We start from the raw sequence: 22,399 nt of genomic DNA on the forward strand, positions 1-22,399 counted from the left end.
TGGAAAATCAACACTACTGATTCAGCATTTTTTCCATATTGTGTTTCATCGGCCTTTCTTGTCTGTTCACTCAGCTTGCCTCTGGCCCTCTTGTCTGTTCACTCAGCTTGCCTCTATCCCTGCTCCACACTGACGATCCCACCTGGTTTAGTATCATCAGCAAACTTAGAAACATGACACGTTGACCACAGCCAAATTGTTGGTATAGATCATGAGCAGCTTGGTAGATAGACACAAAATGCTGGAGTAACTCAGCGGGACAGGCAACATCTCTGGATAGAAGGAATAGGTGACATTTCGGGTCAAGACCCTTCTTCACACACGTCACCCATTCCTTCTCTCCAGAGATGCTGCCTGTCTCGCTGAGTTACTCCAGCATTGTGTGTCTATTTTCAGTGTAAACCTGCTTCTGTAGTTCCTTCCTACACTTGAACAGCTTGGTCCCTGTAGTAATTAACCACAGCCTGTCAGATCTACTTACTTTCACTCATTTTGCTCTGTGTTCAACAACCAATTGTTAATCCATGATAATACTCCAATTTCATTTTCCCTGTCTATTAGCCACTTTATTAAAATCCTCATTGAACTGCTCCATTCTATTTTGTTTCTTTGGTCAATATACAGAATCTTTTACCCAGAGTAAAGGAATCAACCATCAGAACACATAGGTTTAAGGTGAGAGGGGAAAGATTTAATATGAACCCGAGGGGCAACTTTTACACACAGATGTTGGATATATGGAAGGAGCTGTCAGGGGAGGTAGTTGAGGCAGGCACTATAACAACATTTAAAAGACATTTGGACAGGTACATGAATAGGAATGGTCTAGAGTGATATGGGCCAAAAACAGGCAGGTGAGACTGGTGTAGAGGGGCATCTTGGTGGACATGGACAAGTTTTGGCTGAAGGGCTGTTTCCACTTTGTCTGACTCTATGACTCTAAACCCTCAAATCCAAATGCAATGCATCTACTGGTTCCTCTTATTCTACTGACCATTCTATGCTCAAAGAATACCAGTGGAGTACAAACTTGATATTATCTTCATAAACCCATGTTGACTCCACTCAACTAAAAGGTAACTTCTCCAATAGTACAGCAGCACTAAGCACTGAGCTAGTGGCAGCCTCGATAATCGTGCTCGGGACATACTTATGAGAGTGCTTGTATTTGAGAGTGCTTCTAAATGACAGGACAGGAAATAATTTAAAATGTTTTGACGTTTTATATTTTGACAAAATCGATGTTTATTTAGCTCACAGCACTTCCAAGCAACTTTTAATCATTTTAAATTTCCCTTTCCTTTGCAAATGTGTTTGTCAATCAATTATTTAAATGAACTGACCTTGAAAATGTTGGATCAGGTTAAGTTTCATCATGACCAATAAGTATAGGGCGAGTTGGCAGATTTCACAATTAATCCCAGAATATGCAAGTAAAATTCAATTGTTTAGAAGTTAAACTGCACCGTGTGTTTTTATGTAATAATTCCTGGGCAGTTCATAGAATTAGGTAGATGGTTGCTTTCTTGTTTCATACCCAACGTTGGTTGCAGCCAGGTAATGTTGTCCAATTCCTTTGTAGAAATGAAGAGCAAAGGTGACTCGCACCCAGAAATGCAGGCTTGAATATCAAGAGTGACTGAAAACTAACTGGAAATGGGTGTTTTCACATTTGAACTGTTTCTGCAACCTGTTGCTATAATATATTTCCTTTCCAAAATCATTGCTGAATGTTGGCAATGATACCTTTGGAATTAGAATTAGGTATAGAAAGGGTAGACTGTCAGAACCTTTTTCCCAGGAGAGGAATATCAAATGTTAGAGAGCATAGATGAGAGGAGCAAAGTTTAAAGGACATGGCGAGTGCCTAGAATGCACAGCTGAGGTGGTGGTGGAGACAGATACGATAGTGACACTTAGAGACCTTTGGATAGACACATGGCATTGTAGTGAACAGGGGGATATGGATTATGTGTAGGCAGATAAGGGTTGGTCCTGGCATCATGTTCAGCATTGACATTGACGGCCAAAAGGCCTGTGCCTGTGCTGTACTGTTCTATGTTCTTTATTCAAAATTGTGAATGAAACATGTACAAAGCTAGTTTTGCTCTTCCATTAAAAAAAATCAGGGACATATGACCTGCAAACTGTTTTTTCTACTGCTGATTTCTTCAGTTTTACTAAAAAATGTGAATTATTTTGCCTAGGAGAAGCATTTCATTACTTGTCAAATGCTGGCAGTTTCATAACGTGTTCACAGAATTTGAAGTCATTAAATTCCTCCTCAATTTTGCTAAATACTTTGTGCTGTATAATATTCAAGTGACTTATTTATCTCCAGTGAACTGAGCAAGTATTCTAAATCAACACTTCACATGACGCAATCTATCCTGCAGGGAATTGAATTGCTATTGTAAACATAAACTCATCGAATTTCAATTACATTATGCCGTTATTGAGCACTCTTGAGCACTTTTGTGGAGACAGAGTTCTACAGAATGGAAACAGACCCTTCGGCCCAACACGCCCATGCCGACCAAGAAGCCTCATCCAATTGCTTGTGTTTGACCCATATCCCTCCTATCCTGTACCTGTCCAAATGTATTTAAAATGTTGTTATTGTACCTGCCTCAACTACTTCCTTTGTAATTGAAGATCAATTTGTTTGTAGTTATGTCATAAGGAATAGGATTAGAATTAGGCCATTCAGCCCATCAAGTCTACTCCACCATTCAAATCGTGGCTGATCTATCTCTCCCTCCTAACCCCATTCTGCCTTCTCCCCATAACTTCTGACATAGAAACATAGAAACATAGAAAATAGGTGCAGGAGTAGGCCATTCGGCCCTTCGTGCCTGCACCGCCATTCAATATGATCATGGCTGATCATCCAACTCAGTATCCCCTACCTGCCTTCTCTCCATACCCCTGTACCCCTGACACCTGTACTAATCAAGAATCTATCAATCTCTGCCTTTAAAATATCCACTGACGGCCTCCACAACCATCTGTGGCAAATAATTCCACAGATTCACCACCCTCTGACTAAAGAGGGTCCTGATGAATGCCTGAATGAAAACAACCATTTTCTGATCATTTAGTGTCACTCCAGAAGTATGAGTCAATATTCTTGTGAGTGAGCCCCCGTTGCATACCCATCTCCCCACCCATCAAATTTCCACCACCCTCCATTTTGTAACAGAACTTTACTGGGAAACCTGTATTAGGTGTCCGGGAGCAATCAATGTCAGATGTAAAGGCAAGAAAGTGATCAAACAAGCATGTACAAAAGATAGGCAGAGGGAAAAGAAAGATTTACAATTGCATAATATTTCAGGACAACCTTACAGAATGTCCCAAAGTACATTACAATATATTGGTGAAATGATTTGCCATTGTAGTGTAAAAGAGGTGCTGTTTACTCTGGTCAAACCTTTTAACTTGCATTCCTAATAGAAATGCGCTTTCCGTAATTTCCATAAACAGGGGCCTGAAGTTGCCACTGACTATGTTTTTCTACCGAATGCATAGGAATGTAGACACAAAATGCTGGAGTAACTCAGCGGGACAGGCAGAATCTCTAGCGAGAAGGAATGGGTGACATTTTGGGTCGAGACCCTTCTTCAGTCTGAAACGTCACCCATTCCTTCTCTCCAGAGATGCTGCTTGTCCCACTGCATTACTCCAGCATTTTGTGTCTATCTTTGATTTAAACTAGCATCTGCAGTTCTTTCCTACACCAAATGCTTAGGAATGGTCAGCTTACAGCTGCACAGGCAGGCAGCTTACCTTCCAGCTATTTTGACCACGATAACTCAATCTAATTTTCTTAGAGAAAGCACAATTAATTATGAAATATGCTGGTGAGTCATCTTGAACTAGCACAGATATACATGGTGTGGCCACACCTCAATGTTACTTAATTTGAAAACCATCTTCACTTGGAGGAGGAGGGAAATCAGTGTGATATCATCCTCATATAGATTATCTTCCAGATGTTTGAATCAAAGTGCCTTGCCCTTCTTTATTCTCCACACTTGCAGGGTTGTGGCTAATCCATTTCAGAGAAACAGACGCAAGTGAACAAATCACTGAAATCTAACATGACAATTCAGCGACAAGGACTTCATTATACCAGAGCACTGCTCAATTAAGGTTCTTTATCTTGAACTGCTATCATTCATATGTAGAAATCACTACCCCAGTGCTGTTATGTAGGGAGTTCCATGAGTAACAATGAAGGAATAGCAATCAGTTGTCTAATAATGGAAAAGGGCCAGCTTGCAGAACTGCTTTTCTCAGTATGGGCAGACAGATTTATTTTTTAAATATCCTCAGTTGTTTAACCGTGCCATTTAATTAAATAGCAGCACAGCTGATTTCACAGAAAATTTGGCAGCAAATCACTTGGCTACACAAACTTAAAAAAAGAATCAAACAGGAACTCAGTGGGGCAGGTTATATCCGTGGAGGGAAATGGACAGATGACATTTCGGGTCAGGAACCCTCTTCAGTCTGATGGAGTAGAGGGGAGATAGATGGTAAAAGGTGAAGGAATGGGATGGAGAAAGAGCAAGCAAGTGATCGCTAGATGTAGGTGGAGAGATTTATTGAGATTGAAGGGTAGAGAGAGTAACCAAGGCTGGAGGTGATGTGGAGAAGATATGAACATTTGATGGCACTGGACCTGTACTCACTGGGGTTTAGAAGAATGAGGGCGACCTCATTGAAACATACAGAATAGTGAAAGGCTTGGATAGAGTAGATGTGGAGAGGATGTTTCCACTAGTGGGAGAGTCTAGGACTAGAGGTCATAGCCTCAGAATTAAAAGATGTTTTTTAAGGATGGAGATGTGCAAGAATTTCTTTAGTGGTTGTTATGTTCAACACGGCATAAAGATAAAGTACACTCACACGTTAGTTGCCTGAATCACACCAGCCTTTATTTACCCAGCATTCCTAGCTCAAGGGACGCCCACTCATTAACATGGCACATGAATATGCATGAATACATTACACTGCTCTCCCTTTTTTTAAGTATTAAATCCAAGTACTCAGTTACAATTTTGGTATTGTGATACTTGATTTACATCAATACTTTTAACCATATTTACAAATTTAACCTAGTTACTGGTTTGCGGTTCCTGCCTGATCGTTTAACAGTAACAGGTGCAACAGGCATAACAGATGTACGTGTAGACTCAACTGTTAGCTTGTTTGGCTCTATGTTAGTACGCTGACCTTGACTAGAGAAGTCTGTCTCTTTATCTGTACTCACTGAATTTTGTGTATCAACCACAATAGTCTTTTCTAACTCACTTTCAGATGAATACTCAGGGATTAGGAATTCATGCTCAGTTTTCGGTTCGTCTTTGGCTGGAATCATTTGATCCACGTGAACACTTTTGATCTTGTCTCCAACATCCACTAAGTATCTTTTTGTTCCACACACTTCCACTATTTTCCCAACATCCCATTTGTCTCGACTGGACTTGTTGGGAGGACTGAGCACACGAACTTGCTCATCTGGCTTGAAGTTCCTCTCCTTTTTGTGGAAGTCAAAGTGGTGTTTTTGACTTAACTGTTTTTGCTCAACTCTCGAGGCCAAATTGGGTTGAACTAGACTTAGGCGTATTCTTAGCCTTCTCTTCATCAACAGTTCTGCAGGTGAATAACCCGTAGTTGTGTGTGGTGAAGTTCTGTACTTCAGCAAGAAACTAGCCAAACGATGTTTCATGCTGAGCTTTGAACTACCCTGCAAAACCTGTTTCTTGAGAGCCTCTTTGACTACTCTAACAGACCTTTCCGCCGCCCCATTGGAGGCTGGATGGTATGGAGGAACAAGTGTGTGTTTTACCCCGTTACGCTGCATGAACTGTTTGAACTGTTCTGAACGAAACTGAGGTCCGTTATCAGAAACAAGTTCTTCTGGTAAACCATGACATGCAAAAATTGATCTCAACTCGTCTATGGTACGCTCAGCAGTAGTGCTTGACCCCATATGCTTAGCCTCAATCCATTTGGAATGACTATCTACTAGCACCAGAAAATTATCATTACCCTTTTCACAAAAGTCTACGTGAACTCTCTGAAACGGTCTACTTGGCCATGACCAGGGTTGCAGTGGTGTTTTTGGTGGTTTACTGCGGCAATCTTGACACACGCTACATTTGCTCACCAGTGACTCAATGTCACTGTCTATACCAGGCCAATACACAAAACTTCTAGCAATTGACTTCATGCTAACTATGCCAGGATGTTCGGCATGAAGTTCGTACATAATCTTGTTTCTTAAAGACTCTGGTACAACCACTCTATAACCCCACTTTATGCATCCCTGCTCGCATGATAATTCGTGTCGTCGATTATAGAAAGGCTTCAGTTCCGAGTTTGATCCACTCTCGACTTCAGTCCAACCATTCAATGTCTGTTCATAAACACTCTTCAGCACAGTGTCCTTCACTGTTTCAGCTGCAATTTCTGTTGCAGTCACTGGAAAGTCTTCATCTACGACTTGCAGTGTGTAGATTGAGTTCTCGCTTCCCACATCAGAGTTCTCATGGGGCAATCGGGACAACGCATCTGCGACTGCGTTGCATTTGGAGCTTCTGTACTCCACCTTGTAGTCATACTGGGACAACAGAATTGCCCAGCGCTGCATCCTTGATGCCGCCATGGAAGGTATAGCTGACTTGGGACCCAGTATCGTGAGTAGTGGTTTGTGATCAGTCACAAGGGTGAATGGTCTGCCAAGAAGAAACTGGTGGAATTTCTTGATTCCGAACACAATGCTGAGTGCTTCCTTCTCTATCTGTGCATAGTTGCGCTCACTTGGTGATAGGGTGCGGGAGGCAAAAGCAATAGGCTTTTCCTGTCCGTCATCCATTACGTGGCAAATCACTGCACCTACACCATAACTTGAAGCATCACAAGCAAGTTTCATCTCGCGCGTCGTGTCATAGTGAACAAGGAGTTTGTCACTTGTCAGGTTTTTCTTGCAGATGTCGTATGCATGTTGTTGTTCCTTTCCCCACATCCAATTCTCATCCTTTTGTAACAGATGATGTAGTGGCTTTAGCACGGTTGCTAAATCTGGAAGGAATCGTGCATAGAATTGCACCATCCCAAGGAATGATCGTAGCTCTGTCACATTGTTGGGCGTTGGAGCATTCACAATTGCTTCAATTTTCGCCTTCACAGGGCGCAGTCCGTTGGAATCTACTTTGAGTCCAAGGTAGATCACCTCTGATTGTGCAAATGCACATTTGCTCTTTCGTAATTTTACGTTGTGGCAGTTCAATCGTGTGAGAACTTGCTCGAGTATCTCCAGATGTTCTTCCATGCCCACTGTGAATATCAGTAGATCATCCTGGTTGCACATACAGTTCGGAATGCCTTGCAACATTTTGTCCATGACGGACTGAAAGATTTTCGGGGAAGATTTCACACCATAGGGCAGCTTTGTATATGAATACAAGCCCTTATGTGTGTTGATGGTCAAGCACTGCTGACTTTCTTTGTCAACATTGAGTTGGGCATAAGCATGAGACAAATCCAGCTTAGTGAAAACTCTTGCTCCGCTAAGTTCTGCATACAGATCCTGCGAGGTTGGCAAAGGATACTGTTCGTCATCAACAGCTTGGTTGATTGTGACTTTGTAGTCACCGCATAGTCGAACAGTTTTGTCAGCCTTAAGCACAGCCACAACTGGCGTTGCCCAGTTGCTCTGGTCTGTGTCTTCACGAGTACTCCATTCTGCTCCAACCTGTTGAGTTCTTCCTCCACTTGTTGCTTTAGCGCATATGGTACCGGTCTTGGTCGATAATATACAGGTGTCGCATCTTGCTGCAGTCGAATGTGTGCAGAGTATCCTGTTATTCCCGTGTAACTGTCAGCAAATATGTCAGCGTGTTTGCTAACGACATTTTCAAGACGTGATTTGGACACATCAATGCTGAAAATGTTCTTCCAGTCTAATTTTATTTTACGCAGCCAATCCTTTCCAAGGAGGTTCGGTTTATTTCTGTAGCTGGCCACTATGATGGGCAGTTTTACTGACTGTCCATTACACTGAACTTCGCAATCCATTTGTCCGCACGTCTCCAAGGCTTCGCCGGAGTAGGTTCTCAACTTGACCTTACTCTCGGACAATGGTGTCTGTGAGAACTTTGTTTCGTACAAGTCTTTGCTCATGACCGAACAGTCAGTGCCGTGTCAATGCACATATCAATTAACTGTTCATTAACCAATAGTTTAATTCGAAAGTCCTTGTCTTGGCTGGTTGTAGGCTTATTGACATCAGTTGCATGAATGATGTACAACCCAAGTTCATTGTCATCCGGGTTCATCTCTAAGTTGTGAACTCCTTTCTGGTGTTGTCGTGTGTTTCCCACTGTAAGCTTGGCCCGACATGCTGAGGCGATATGACCTTTCTTCTGGCAGTTATAGCACTTAGCTGTTTTGAACTGACAGGATTGGGATGGGTGATTACCGTTGCAACGATAACAACTGGCTGCACTCGGCTCCCCGCCATATTTCGGTTTCAGTTTGGCCCTAGGCGCTGCTTTGTGAGTATACACGGCCACTGCAGTATGTGGTGAACGAAACTCGCGAGCATTCTTTGATGCCATCTCCATCGTAGTAGCAATCTTGCATGCTATCTCAAACGTAAGATCAGGAGTGCTCATGAGTCTGGACTGAATTCGATCGTCCACTAGACCACAAACAAATCTGTCGCGTAGTGCGCGTTCAAGAAAGGCTCCAAAGTTACAGTGCAACGTTAAGTTTTTCAAGGCAACAATGTACTCACTGATTGTCTCGTTTTGCTTCTGGTTTCTCGTGCCGAATTTGTAGCTTTCTGCAATTTCCAGAGGCTTTGGGTTGAAGTGCTCCTCCAACTTCTTTCTAATGTCACAGAATGGCACATCTTTTGCCTTTATGGGTGCAAGGATATTCACGAGTGTGCCGTACACTTCAGGTCCGATCACCGTGAGCAGAATCGCTTTCATGCGTTCACGAACGGCCCTGTTTGTTGCAGCCACTACCTCTCCTTCACCACTGGTCTCCGTGATGTTGTTTGCCATGAAGAACATGTTTGCTCTCTCCATATAGGAGCTGAACGGCTCTCTACTTTTGTCAAAGATGCCCAGGCTTCCGATATAGCCCGTGGATGCCGCCATTTTGTCCCTCGAGGAGAGTTTTTTTTTTCTTTGCACAAGCTCAGATTTCCTGCCTGTTCTGGTGTAGCAAAGCACCTAAAACTTAGCAGTACAAAAGCTATGCAAAACAAACTCAGTCTCCTCCACAATCCCGTCCTCGTCGCCAATTTTGTTATGTTCAACACGGCATAAAGATAAAGTACACTCACACGTTAGTTGCCTGAATCACACCAGCCTTTATTTACCCAGCATTCCTAGCTCAAGGGACGCCCACTCATTAACATGGCACATGAATATGCATGAATACATTACACTGGTGAATCTGTTGAATTCTTTGCCACAAAAGGCTGTGGAGGCCAAGTCAGTGGATATATTTAAGGCAGAGATAGATAGATTCTTGATCAGTACAGGTGTCAGAGGTTAGGGGGAGAAGGCAGGAGAATGGGTGTGATGTTTGGTGGACTGTGTGGGGTGGGAGGACCCGTTGCTCCTCCCATGCAACAGGTGGTGCTGCACAGAACAAAGGGAGATGTTTTGTACATAGTTATCTTGGCTGTACACAGTGTGGAGTGTGCAGTCAGACCGTGGGGTTGCAGCCATTTTAGTTGCCTTGCTGCCAGCATTGTGTTACTGTAATAAAGACCTCTGTTGTACCTTGAAGACTTGCAAAGTTTCATAGAGACATAGAACAAGAACACGAAAGTGGTGTCAGGAGTGGGAGACTTCGGATTGTGTCCAAAGACCCAGATAAGAGCCTATTTTTCGATTTTATTTTAAACATGTCTCGGCAATTTGATCGTTTCGATCCTGAGCGAGAAAGGTGGTCGTCGTATTTAATGCGCGCTGAGTTTTATTTTGAAAGTATGGGAATTGTGACTGACCTGAGGAAGAAGGCTATCTTGTGTTCATCAATGTCTCCAGAAACTTTTGCACTATTTCAAAATTTACTTACAGAAGAAGTAACTGAAGTTACATATGCTGAAACCACAACGGCTTTGCAGCTGCATTACGAAGAATGTCGAAATTTCCTCGCAGCTCACCTCGATTTCTACCGGACGGTGCAACAGGAAGGGCAATCTATCACCGAAATTCTTGCCGAACTTCGGACCAAGGCAAAGGCATGTGATTTTAAAGCTCAATGCTGCGAAAAGTGCCAAGACAATGCGTGGCGGGATAGACTGGTCATGTGCTGCAGGCACGCATTCATCCAGCAGGCAATTCTCAAGGAATCGGAAGCCTCATTGAAGAATGTGCAGCAGTGTGCTAAGATGGCCGAGCTGCTAAGTAAAGAACTGCACAAAATGGCCGGAGATACAGCATCGAAGTTCCCTCAAGAGGTGCATACAGTTCGTCAGACTCGTCCGCAATACCAGAAACCATTTGATCATCCCAGAGCAAATCCGGAGAAGAAGGGACAGTTTCAGAAGAGCCATTCCCCTGTGGGGAGAGGATCGAAACCCTGCTACCGGTGCGGCTCGACTGCTCATCATAACCGTGAGTGCCCGTATATCGAGTGCGTTTGTTATGCCTGTTACCGAAAAGGTCATCTCCAGGCAGTGTGTCAATCCGTAGGAAAGCGGAGAAAGGGCAAGAAAGCGCAAAACACAGTCGACCAAATCGCGGAGACCATTTCCATTGAAGTGCTCGGTGTGTTCACGATCACTGACAAGCCGAGGATTTCGCTGCGGGTCTCGAACGTTGATCTACAGTTCCAAGTCAATTAACCTACAAACCACGTCTTTGAAATGTCGGAAGAAGCTATCACAACTATTTGCAGGTACTCTCACAACATTTGAAAAACATTTGGACAGGTACAAGAATAGGATAGCTATAGAGGGATGTGGGCCAAATGCAGGCAGGTCGGACTAGTATTGGTGGGGAATGTTGGTGGGCATGGGCAAGTTGGACTGAAAGGCCAGTTTCCACACTGTATGACTCTAAACTGGTTCCCCTGGAGAAAACCCATATTGTCACAGAAAGAGCGTACAAACTCCATACAGACAACACTTGAGGTCAGGATCGTAGCCGGGTCTGGCGCTGTGAGTCTTTAACTCTAACACTGCGCCACTGTGCTGCCCTACTGTGCTGATCCATGTCCCTTCATCCCCTTATCTCTTTCTACTATCTCCTCTCGACTCCTTCAGTCTGAAGAAGGGTCTCAATCTGTCCATTTCCTCACACAAATGCTGCCGAGCACACTGAATTCCTCCATCAATCTGTTTTTTGCTCAAGATTCCAGCGCCTGCAGTCTCGAGACTGCATAGCCTTAGAATCAACTGTAATCAATATAACATTTGTTTAAGTACCTCTATCCACAATACACAGAGTGACTTAGTCATACATAAGTAATAAAGTGGATCAATAATACACCTTAAACTCTTTTGTACCTGATCCCAGTTGGGGTCAACCTGGCTAAGAATTTACTGCATAAAATAATTCTCAACTCCCCTCATGTTCTTTATAATCTTGTAATAAACGTATATCCTTTAATTGCCTGGATTTGCCAGCTCCTTCAAAACTACCTTTGGCTAGATATTTTATGCTTGCAAGTGTAGTGAATTTGCATTTGTCCACATTTAGTGAGGAAAGCGATGCAGATGTCACCTCTTCTCCATTCTACCAATGGTTTCTCAACATAAACCTACAGTTTACTTATTTTAGATGCTTTATAACCTTCTCATTAAAACAGTGTATTTCACATGTACTGTAATTTAATTTAATGTAAGATGATTTAACCTGTTGTATTTATGGATCTGATGAGATAAATACATTTTACAGAAGAATTTGTTTGAAGATACTCTTTCTTTTCCAGTTAAGAAAAAATGAACAGTATGAAATATATATGATCAACAGGCATATTTTATAAATCTCAACATAAAGCTCTGCACAGCAGGAGTACATACTGTCCAATGGTCTATCAATCTGATTTGTTGATAGGATCTTTTTCTGCATAGGTAACAGTTGTAGATTTAAAGTGTACTTTGGGAGCATGTACCAAAGACCAACAATTATCTATCGACATTTGTCCAATTTCTATGCCAGTGCTGTCGTGTATTTATCCTTCCATGAACATCAGCCAGAACAGAATAATTGATTATTCATCTCATTATGTTTCTGACCTTGATCTGCAAAGAGTGGTGAACATTTTCCAGTCCATCACAAGTTTGTCACTTTCTTCCATCCATTCCCTTTTCTCTCTTCCCATTTCTGGGCGAGGATTCAGGACCTTGAAAGCTCTGAAGAACAACTTATTTGCCATTGTTATCTGACTCCTGAACCATTCACTCCTTTTACACCTCATTACTAGAGGTGTTGCCACGTACCCTTGCTCTTAATTCCACCCCATTGAAAGCTTCTGTTATTGGACTTCAATATTATTTTGCATTACTCAGATTTTGCACAACAATCTTGCACCATTTATCTGTTTGCACCAGCTATTGTATTTATTATTCTATTTATCATTATATGAAATATGTTTACATTGTGAGCTTCATGTGATCAATGAATTTTATTGTACCCTGCTGTAAATGACAATATACTAATTGTACTTTATAATCTAACTATCTATCTAACCATGTGAATCTTTGATGCATTTATTCACTGGCACTGGCAGGTCCAGGATTTATTGCCAATCACAAATATTTGATGAGACGGTGTTGAAAGTATTCCCAAGGCATTGTTGGGGAGAGAGTTTGTGCTGCTAGATCCAGCGATGAAGGACGGGTCAAGAGTCAAGAATGTTCATTGTTAAAATGGCCCCATAGCAGAAGCGTCCACGTCGCGGGGCTGGAAACTGGAAGTGTCCTGAGCTAATTCTGCTACCACCATCATCTATTGTACAAGTGATGGCTCCCACTGATTGTCGCCAGAAGCTTGCACCCTTTTCAGGACGAACGATGACAGTGATGTAACATTTGAAACATAGAAGATGGACACGAAAGAAGAAGGTTGTTAAAATGTAGAGACAAGGAACTGCATGTGCTGGTTTACAACAAAAAAAGACAAAGTGCTGGAGTAACTCACAGGTCAGACAATATCCCAGCATCAAGTCTGAAGAAAAGTCCTAACCCAAAACAGTACCTAACCATGTTCTCCAGGGATGGTGCCTGACCCACTGTGTTACTCCAGTATTGCATGTCTTTTCTTCTCATGTGTTATTGTCATATGCACTGGAACAATGCAATTCTTACTTGCTTTGTTGGCACATTAAACACAACAATAAAATTAAAAAAATTGATAATCTATCCGTTATACTAGGTAATATATAATGAAGCAAGCCAACATATGTAGTGCAACCTTCATAGCACAAAGTCCATAATAGTTCAGAACAGAGAGCAGGTTGTGGTTAGAATTGTGCAGGGTGGTTCAAGAGTCTGATCGTTGATGGAAAAAAGTTGTCCCTGAACCTGGAGATAATGGTTCCCAAGGCACCTGTACCTTTTTCTCAATGATAGCAACAAGATGAGACCGTGGCCAGTGTGATGAAGGTCTTTGATGATATTAACTGCTTTCTTGAAGCAACAGTTTCTGTAGATCCCTTTCAAGATGAGGTGTTCAATACGCATGATGGACCTAGCAAAGTCCGCAGTCTTCTTTGTAATTGGACATTTCAATTACTGAACCAGTCTAAGAGACAATAAGCCATTATGCACTCTACCTGGAGATGTTGACTCTCTTCACTGCTGTTCCCCTGTCACCCATCCCACCCTCCCACCATTATTACCTCTTATTGTTTATCCCTTATTATTATCCCTTCATGCTGAACCTTGCAAGTAACTGCTTAATTCACTCAACCCTTCCCACCAATGGATGTATATTAATCTCTTAAATAATGCCTGGTTTTCATACAACTCCTACTGTTCATCAAAATTAAAACAGAAAGATTAATAGCAAAAAAATGTAGCCTCTTTTTCATTATGTGTTGATCTTAATGCTTTCATAAAATGGAGATCTCTCAAACAATGAATCAATCCCTTTTTTTTGTGAAAAGTAAAGAAAACTATATGTTGCTTTGAATATCTCGGTACAATGTGCAAATTTGAAAGTCCGTAACAAACTGCATAAGCTGGTAACTTGAAATAAAATCAGAACTTTCTCTCCATCTCCACGGAACGTTGTCTGACCTGCTGAATGCTTCCTTCACTTTCACAATATCCAAAACATCAATTCAACCACAATGTTCCAGCTTCAAAAATGATATCTCTGAACATTGATGCATCTTGAGGAGAAAATCAATGACTCTGGAGCTAGACTGAATTACTTATTTTGTACATTGCCCAGTGAATTAATCTAATGCTACCGAGAGCAATGCAATTGATGCAGTTCTTAGTTCAAATATATAATGATTGCCAAAGAAAATTCCCAAAGGAGCTACTTAGTCATGTGAAACTGAGAGTCTTTTTGTATTATTACCTTGTCCATTATGTTTCATCATCCTTTCACTAATAATAAAACCATGCAGTTCTACATACAGCCATTTGGGGCCTAAATTCCTCTGTCTATTAGACCCAATGAGTGCTGAGTGACATTAGTTGGAATAATTTTCTGCTTTAATCTAAATGGAGGAGCCTTTATATGGGAAAATGGACAGGGGAGAGCCGATGGATGTAGTGTACCTTGACATTCAGAAAGGGGACGTACAATGAGATCTGGGTGTCCTAGTGCATCAGTCACTGAAAGGAAGCACGCAGGTACAGCAGGCAGTGAAGAAAGCCAATGGAATGTTGGCCTTCATAACAAGAGGAGTTGAATATAGGAGCAAAGAGGTCCTTCTACAGTTGTACAGGGCCCTAGTGAGACCGCACCTGGAGTACTGTGTGCAGTTTTGGTCTCCAAATTTGAGGAAGGATATTCTTGCTATTGAGGGCGTGCAGCGTAGGTTTATGAGATTAATTCCCGGAATGGTGGGACTGTCGTGTGTTGAAAGACTGGAGCGACTAGGCTTGTATACACTGGAATTTAGAAGGATGAGAGGGGATCTTATTGAAATATATAAGATTATTAAGGGGTTGGACACGTTAGAGGCAGGAAACATGTTCCCAATGTTGGGGGAGTCCAGAACCAGGGGCCACAGTTTAAGAATAAGGGGTCGGCCATTTAGAACAGAGATGAGGAAAAACTTTTTCAGTTAGACAGTTGTAAATCTGTGGAATTCTCTGCCTCAGAAGGCAGTGGAGGCCAGTTCTCTGAAAGCTTTCAAGAGAGAGCTAGATAGAGCTCTTAAGGATAGTGGAGTCAGGGGGTATGGGGAGAAGGCAGGAACGGGGTACTGATTGAGAATGATCAGCCATGATCACATTGAATGGTGGTGCTGGCTCGAAGGCCTACTCCTGCATCTATTGTCTATTGTCTATATTTCAATATTCTTTTAGTTGTGACAAACAAATTGCCAACACATTTAATAACAACATATTATGTAGGCAGCATATTTGATATTAAAAAGCAAAAGCATATCCACGCTTCACAGTACCTTAACCTTCCCAATACTCCCCCCACCCAATCAAGTGATAAAGCTGCAAGAATCACATAGAAGCAAGAACAGTCCAGGTTATCTTAAAAGCACAGTTTTCAAAGGCAGTAAAAGACCTGGTCCATGTATTTCCAAGCAGGATAAGGTCCACAATTCAGTGGTTGAGTTTAAGAGTAAAATATAAAACCTTGTTCGTCGCTATTTTGCATTGTTAATGATTGTGTCTTCATGCCACTAACACGTATGCTAACGCAGTCTGATTCCTCATAATCATTGACTGTATTTCACTCTTCTGCAGGTGTTATCTAAAAACTATAATGTCACTTATAGTTAAGGAATATTTGTGGGCTTCATCATTATAAATATGTCAAATTTTCAACTTATAAATAAGGAATTTAGGAAATAAATGTTGTGGTCTCTTCCTTCTGGCACTTAGTACAATATGTGAAAATAGTGAGCAATCTGGCTTGGACCTTTTCGTACTCAGTGGTTGTATCTGAGGACCAAATAGTATACCAGCATATGCTGCTGGTGTGTTTGTGCTCAGAAGAGCTTCCAAGTGTAGCCAACATTAGTACACTGCTTTCAAATTTGAAGCAAAGTTAATGTAAACACACAAAAGGTACATCTGATTGAAAAAGGAATTTATGATTTTCCACATCAAAATTCAATGAGTTCTATTGAACCTCCTGAAGTTTTCTATTTCAGTGGAAATTATCAACATTTCAAGTCTTGCTTCATAAGTACAGTTTCTCATTCCCAACATTATCGCAATGAATCTATTCAGTGATCGCTCTGTACCTTGGATGTTCTTATTTATAAAGGATAGCCCACAAACTGAACATGAATGGCTTAACTGCTGTTTGGTAAAAAAAAATAATATGCATTTTACCCCTTACTACAGTGGTGTCCAAACTTTTTTCAAAGAGGGCCAGATTTGATAATGTGAAAATACCCAAGGGCCAATGCCACCCCCCCCCCCCCCCGGACCCTTCACTAATGCGCTCCCCCCCCCCCCCCCCCGGGACCCTTCACTAATGCGCTCCCCCCCCCCCCCCCCCGGGACCTTTAACTAATGCATTCCCCGGACCTCGCGTCTGACAATCCGCAGATCGGGCAGCGCTGACCGCCGGGAGATGTAGTCGCCGTCGCCTCTCCCGCTGGGGGGGGGGGGGGTGGGGGGAAGCGGCACCCGCCCGACTGACGGGAGCGCCTACCAATGAGCGTGCTGGGTGAGGAGAGCTCAGCTGCTGCTCTCCCGTCCCCCGCACGCCCCAACCCCGCCGCAGGGAAGTGCGGACGGGGGGGATGGGGGGGGGGGTGGGGTGTAGGTCGGGCAGCGCTGTCTGCCGGGAGGTGTAGTCGCCCTCTCCCCTCCCTCTCCCCCTCCCCCTACCTTCATTCTGTTAGACAGTGCTGGCGGGCCATAAATAATACATTTTAAGACGGAAGCTGCGGGCCATATAAAATCTGACCTCGGGCCGCGATTGGCCCCCGGGCCGGACTTTGGACATATCTGCCTTACTACATGACTCAAAAACTTGAAAGACATTTATAAAAGCTTAGATGTAGAACCAAAACACTGCAGATGTTAGTTAATACACAAATGAACACAAAGTGCTGGAGTAACTCAACAGATCAGGCAGCTTCACTGGAGAATGTATTCAAGAGAGAGTTAGATATAGCTCTTAGGGCTAATGGAATCAAGGGATATGGGGAGAAAGCAGGAAAGTGGTACTGATTCTGGATGATCAGCCATGATCATATTGAATGGCGATGTTGGCTCGAAGGGCTGAATGGCCTACTCCTGCAGCTATTTTCTATGTTTCTATAACATGGATAGGTGATGTTTTGGGTCAAGACTCTTCTTCAGACCTTATAAAAGCTTCCTCTATTTGTACTCTTAAGGAGAATATATGTTTCAAACTACCAAAAGAAGACATTGATAGCAGACGGGCGGCACGGTGGCGCAGCGGTAGAGTTGCTGCTTTACAGCGAATGCAGCGCCGGAGACTCAGGTTCGATCCTGACTACGGGTGCTGCACTGTAAGGAGTTTGTACGTTCTCCCCGTGACCTGCGTGGGTTTTCTCCGAGATCTTTGGTTTCCTCCCACACTCCAAAGACGTACAGGTATGTAGGTTAATTGGCTGGGTAAATGTAAAAATTGTCCCTAGTGGGTGTAGGATAGTGTTAATGTGCGGGGATCGCTGGGCGGCACGGACTTGGAGGGCCGAAAAGGCCTGTTTCCGGCTGTATATATATGATATGATATGATATGAAAATACTACTTGTTAACAAATGGTGTGCAAGATCTTGAGACAGATTGTATTTTTGAAGTCCAAATGTTCAACTTTCTCTTACCTTCAGTATTTGTTTATGGTAGTTGGAACATCCATCCAAAGCTAAAACATTGTGCTAGCATAAACTCAACCCAAAAAGACAAGTGTTGGTCTGTGTGAGAATACTCATTTCAGGCATTTCAACATAGAACAGTATAGCACAATAGGCCCATTGTCCCACAATGTCCATACTGAACATGATGCGAAGACCATCACTTATCTACCAGCACATAACCCATATCCCTCTATTCCCGGCATATCTATATGCCCATCCAATAGTTTATTAAATGCCTTCATATTATCTTCTTCAACCATTACCCCTCGCAGCACATTCCAGGCACTCACCACCCTCTCTGTCTAAAACTTGCCCTGCACTTCTCCTTTAAACACTGCCCCTCTCACTGTAAAGCTATGCTTTTGAGTATTTGATTTTTCCATCCTGACTTCCACAAGATTTGTTTCATACTCTTGTAGAATGTTTATGCTTTAGATAACATTAGTCTGAGGTGTACAAACACACTTCATACTGCAAAACAAATATCAGCTGAGATTGGGTTTGAGAAAAATCTGAAATATTCAATTGGCTTGCTTTGCGATTATGTTGTTTCCAAATTGCTTCATTTGAAAAAAACAAGGATGTATTGTTTAATTAGGTTATGATCCTTTGAACTCAGTGTAAAAAAAAAGTAGATAGAAAATCACATGTCTGATCACAATATCATCAGTGTTGGAAGTGGATAAATGAACATGTTAGGTCACATTTGGTGCTAGGATTTATTTCATTGGTGTTTTGATGTTCTACATTAAATTTAAATGTCAACATAAAATGAAATTAATAATTAAAATTAAGTGATTCAACATCACCAGCCTTGAAATAAGGAAGTGGGAATGGGGAATTGTTAAGGTACAGAGGTAAATATGTCTGGCAGGAACCTGTGCTACTCTCATAGCCTCCCAGAGAGAGTATTCAATGAAGAAAACATGCTAGTCTGATAGTCAGATATTCGTCGTACATTCTAAGGATATATCAATGATAATATATTTAATAAAGGTCATGGTGAGAAGTTGGAATATTTCTTTGTAGAGCTATTGTTAAGAATTATTTTTTTTATTCCATGATTTCCAGCTTTTGCATGGCAGCCCAGGTTAATAAATGTCATTGCTTAATGAGAACCCAGCCTTTAACTGAGATTACTGGTCAACCCGTTAGTCACTCAGCCAGTTAAACAGTCAAAGTCCACTGAAGAGAAAATGCATCTTTCCAAAACATTGATCCCAAGAAGAGAACTTCATCCTGAGAAGGATGGTACTATCATTGGTGTTGCATTTTGGCAAGTTAAATGAGGGCAGGACTTACAAATAATTGGCAGGACCCTGGTGAATGTTGTGGAAACAAGATACCTGGGGATACAAGAACACAGTTCACTGAAAGTAGCCACACAGGTGGATAGGGTATTGAAGAGGGCGTTTGGTAACCTTGCCTTTTTCAATCCAAGCATTTACAAGAGTTGGGACATCATCTTACAACATGTTGATGCAGTTCTGGTCATCCAACCATAGGAAGGATCTCATTAAGCTGGAAAGGGTACAGAAAAAGGTTCACAGATGTTACCAGGACCGGAGGGCTTGAGTAAAGAAAAGAGCCTGAATAGGCTTGGGCTTTCTTCCTTGGAGCATGGGAGACTGTGGGATGATCTTTTGGTATATATAAACTCATATGGATCACAATGAAAAATAAATGGTCAGTCTTTTTCCAGGGGTATGAGAATCATAAACAAGAGAGCATAGCTTTAAGGTGAGAGGAGAGAAATTTGAAAAGGACCCCAGGAGCAAATTTTTCACACAAAGGTTGGTAGGTACATGGAACAAGCCTCCAGAGGAAGTGATAGAAGCAGGTACAATTACAATCTTTAAAAGACTTTGACAGGTACGTGAATAGGAAAGATTTAGAGGGATATGGTCCAATTAGGGACAAATGGGACTAGCTCAGCGAGACAAATCGGCCAACATGGATGTGTTGGGATGAAGGGCCTATATCTGTGCTGCGTAACTCCACGACTCTGTCACTCTATGACCTGCCAGATGCTGATTCCGTCCTAGTTTGTAGTTCATTTCTACACAATTTGTTGGAGGAGTAAAACAGCAAAGACATTCAATGACCTTGTTGTGGTATATAAAGCAGTAAAGGACTGTTTTTATTAAATTGAAATAAGAAGTCTCTCCTGCCAAATACCCATATCTATAATTTCAGTGCATTAGCTCCATTTTTTGTGACTTAGTGTTGAGCTACACTCAAAATACTTAATGTTCAGGCTGGTGTGATCCACTTTTAACAGTGCAATTTTGAAAAATTGAGTTTAAAAGCTTTTTTGATGCTGCAAACCAGTAATCTTGATTCAATTTTGTTTGGACAAGCAAAACAGGCCATATAATTAACTTTACAAACCACAATTTTAACAAACTCAGTTTGGAAGTTCTTGCTCAAGTTTTGAAAAGTATCCTGAAGCTTTTTCAGGCAGAGATTATAGACAATATCAGTTCTCGTTCAAAATATTGTTGAAATATGAATCGAAAATGGCAGAATAATGAAGAGTAGTTTCCTGAATCCCCCAAATTACATAAATTATGATTTGTCCCTTATCTAAGTATATTATCTAAAGTGCAAGTGTGTTAAATTGAATGAACTTGACCACCATTCCAAAATGTTATTATGCAACATTCACTGATATTGATTATTTTCAAGTTGAATGTTGTTCCCTTTCGTCACCCTTTAAAAATGAAGATCAGAAAGTACCCAAAGACGAGCATTGTTTTTTGGGAAATTCTCTTCTTAAGGGTGCTGTCAACCACCCCAATCCCACTGCACCTCACTGCACCTTTGCTTTAGGATGTCCCGAAAGTAAAACCGTATGATGTTACTGAATAAAGGGAAATTGACTGCTTTAATAAAGCACAAAGTACATCCTGAAGCATGAAACGCCTTGGATAAGGATGTTATCCCCTCATATATTTTGGATTCGGAAATAATTTGTTCAAATATCCTTTAAGGTACTGATGACTTATTGTGGAGTGTGCTCAAGCCAGTCATTGTATATTTTTGCAGTTTGTTGTAAGAACACAGTCAAGGTTATCTAGTTCCTCACTGAAAATTTGAGGTCTGAGCTTAAAAGACAATTTGTTAAATTTGGTTGATGTTATTAAAATGGGAACATTATTTCAGGACACAAGACAACATTTCAAAATCACAGGTTCCAGCACTGCAGCCCCGCATAATCTTTTTCTGTGTCAGGATTGATGGATTTTCGGCTTATTTTCTTGGCTTTGTGAATGCAAAGACAGGATTCTCTGACTTCCCTTCATATGGGAAAACAATAACATTTAAATATTTGCATTGGCTTCTGCAAAAAAGCTTTTGTAACAGTAATTTACAGAGCTGCTTGCATTAAACAAAACCATAAAATGTCAATTTACCTGCTTGATTAGTGCGCTGGTCATTCATCCAAAAAGCTGCTTGGTGATTTCATTCAGAAATTTCTTTTTTTTTGCCATTCAGTTACATAAATTCATTGCAGTACAGTGTTTCAATCTAAAGCAGAACGGCCTATTGACCCGCACGAAACAGCTAAAGCAGACAAACTACACTTGCTGCAAGAGGAAATCTGCTTTCCCTTCCCCCATCCCCAGTGATCAGATTTCCACGACAGTGTGATTCATGCTGCAAGGATAAAGAGACATTCTGCAGCTCAGGATCATTTCAAGATTTATCCATTTGTCCCCAACATCCAATCTGCATAGCAACCAGCAAATTATTGGGCAATGCCTCAGTAAACTAAAGTCATTAACCCGTAGCGCATTCACTTACACTTGTGAATAATTGAATCTTAATTGAGCCTCTATGGACAGAATGTATGACATTTTTTTTCTATGTCAACGAAGGGGAAATCTTCTAACTGAAATAACTGCAACAAGAATGTACCTCTCCAATTAATACGTTTTCCTCCTTGATGCCATGCATCTGAGCTGACAAGTGACAATTATTTCTGCATACTCTGATGCACATCAACCTTAAAAGTAAACGCTGCATCATGGGACCTTTGTTCGAGTTCTCTACAATTTTTGAGGGTCAATTCATTTAAACAACTGCCGCAATCTCCCTAATAAATGTGGACCTGTGCGGTGAATTAGTGAAATGCTGGGAGCATCAAAGTGCATTACAGCTGAAAATTTTAAAATAACCCAATTCAAGAAATTCAGGGGTTATGGAGAGAAGGCAGGAGAATGGGGTTGAGGGGGAGAGATAGATCAGCCATGATTGAATGGTGGAGTAGACTTGATGGGCTGAATGGCCTAATTCTGCTCCTATCACTAATGACCATATTAAATTGAATTGCCTTGCATTGTTTATTTAAATATTGCAGGTTGTAAAATTGGT

General features: G+C 41.6%; 1 protein-coding gene across 1 annotated transcript in view; it reads right to left on the reverse strand.

Annotated features, from left to right (window-relative positions):
• The window catches only part of pde4d (phosphodiesterase 4D, cAMP-specific), an 805,358-nt gene extending 783,846 nt beyond the window's left edge, over nucleotides 1-21,512 (reverse strand). The window contains exon 1 of the mRNA XM_078397174.1: nucleotides 21,439-21,512. Coding sequence (XP_078253300.1) covers nucleotides 21,439-21,462 — 24 coding nt within the window. The 5' untranslated portion in view covers nucleotides 21,463-21,512. The remainder of the gene's footprint in view (nucleotides 1-21,438) is intronic.
• Nucleotides 21,513-22,399: the final 887 nt, after the last annotated feature.

The sequence above is a fragment of the Rhinoraja longicauda genome, chromosome 1, assembly GCF_053455715.1.
Source record: "Rhinoraja longicauda isolate Sanriku21f chromosome 1, sRhiLon1.1, whole genome shotgun sequence".
NCBI classification, from domain to species: Eukaryota; Metazoa; Chordata; class Chondrichthyes; order Rajiformes; family Arhynchobatidae; genus Rhinoraja; species Rhinoraja longicauda.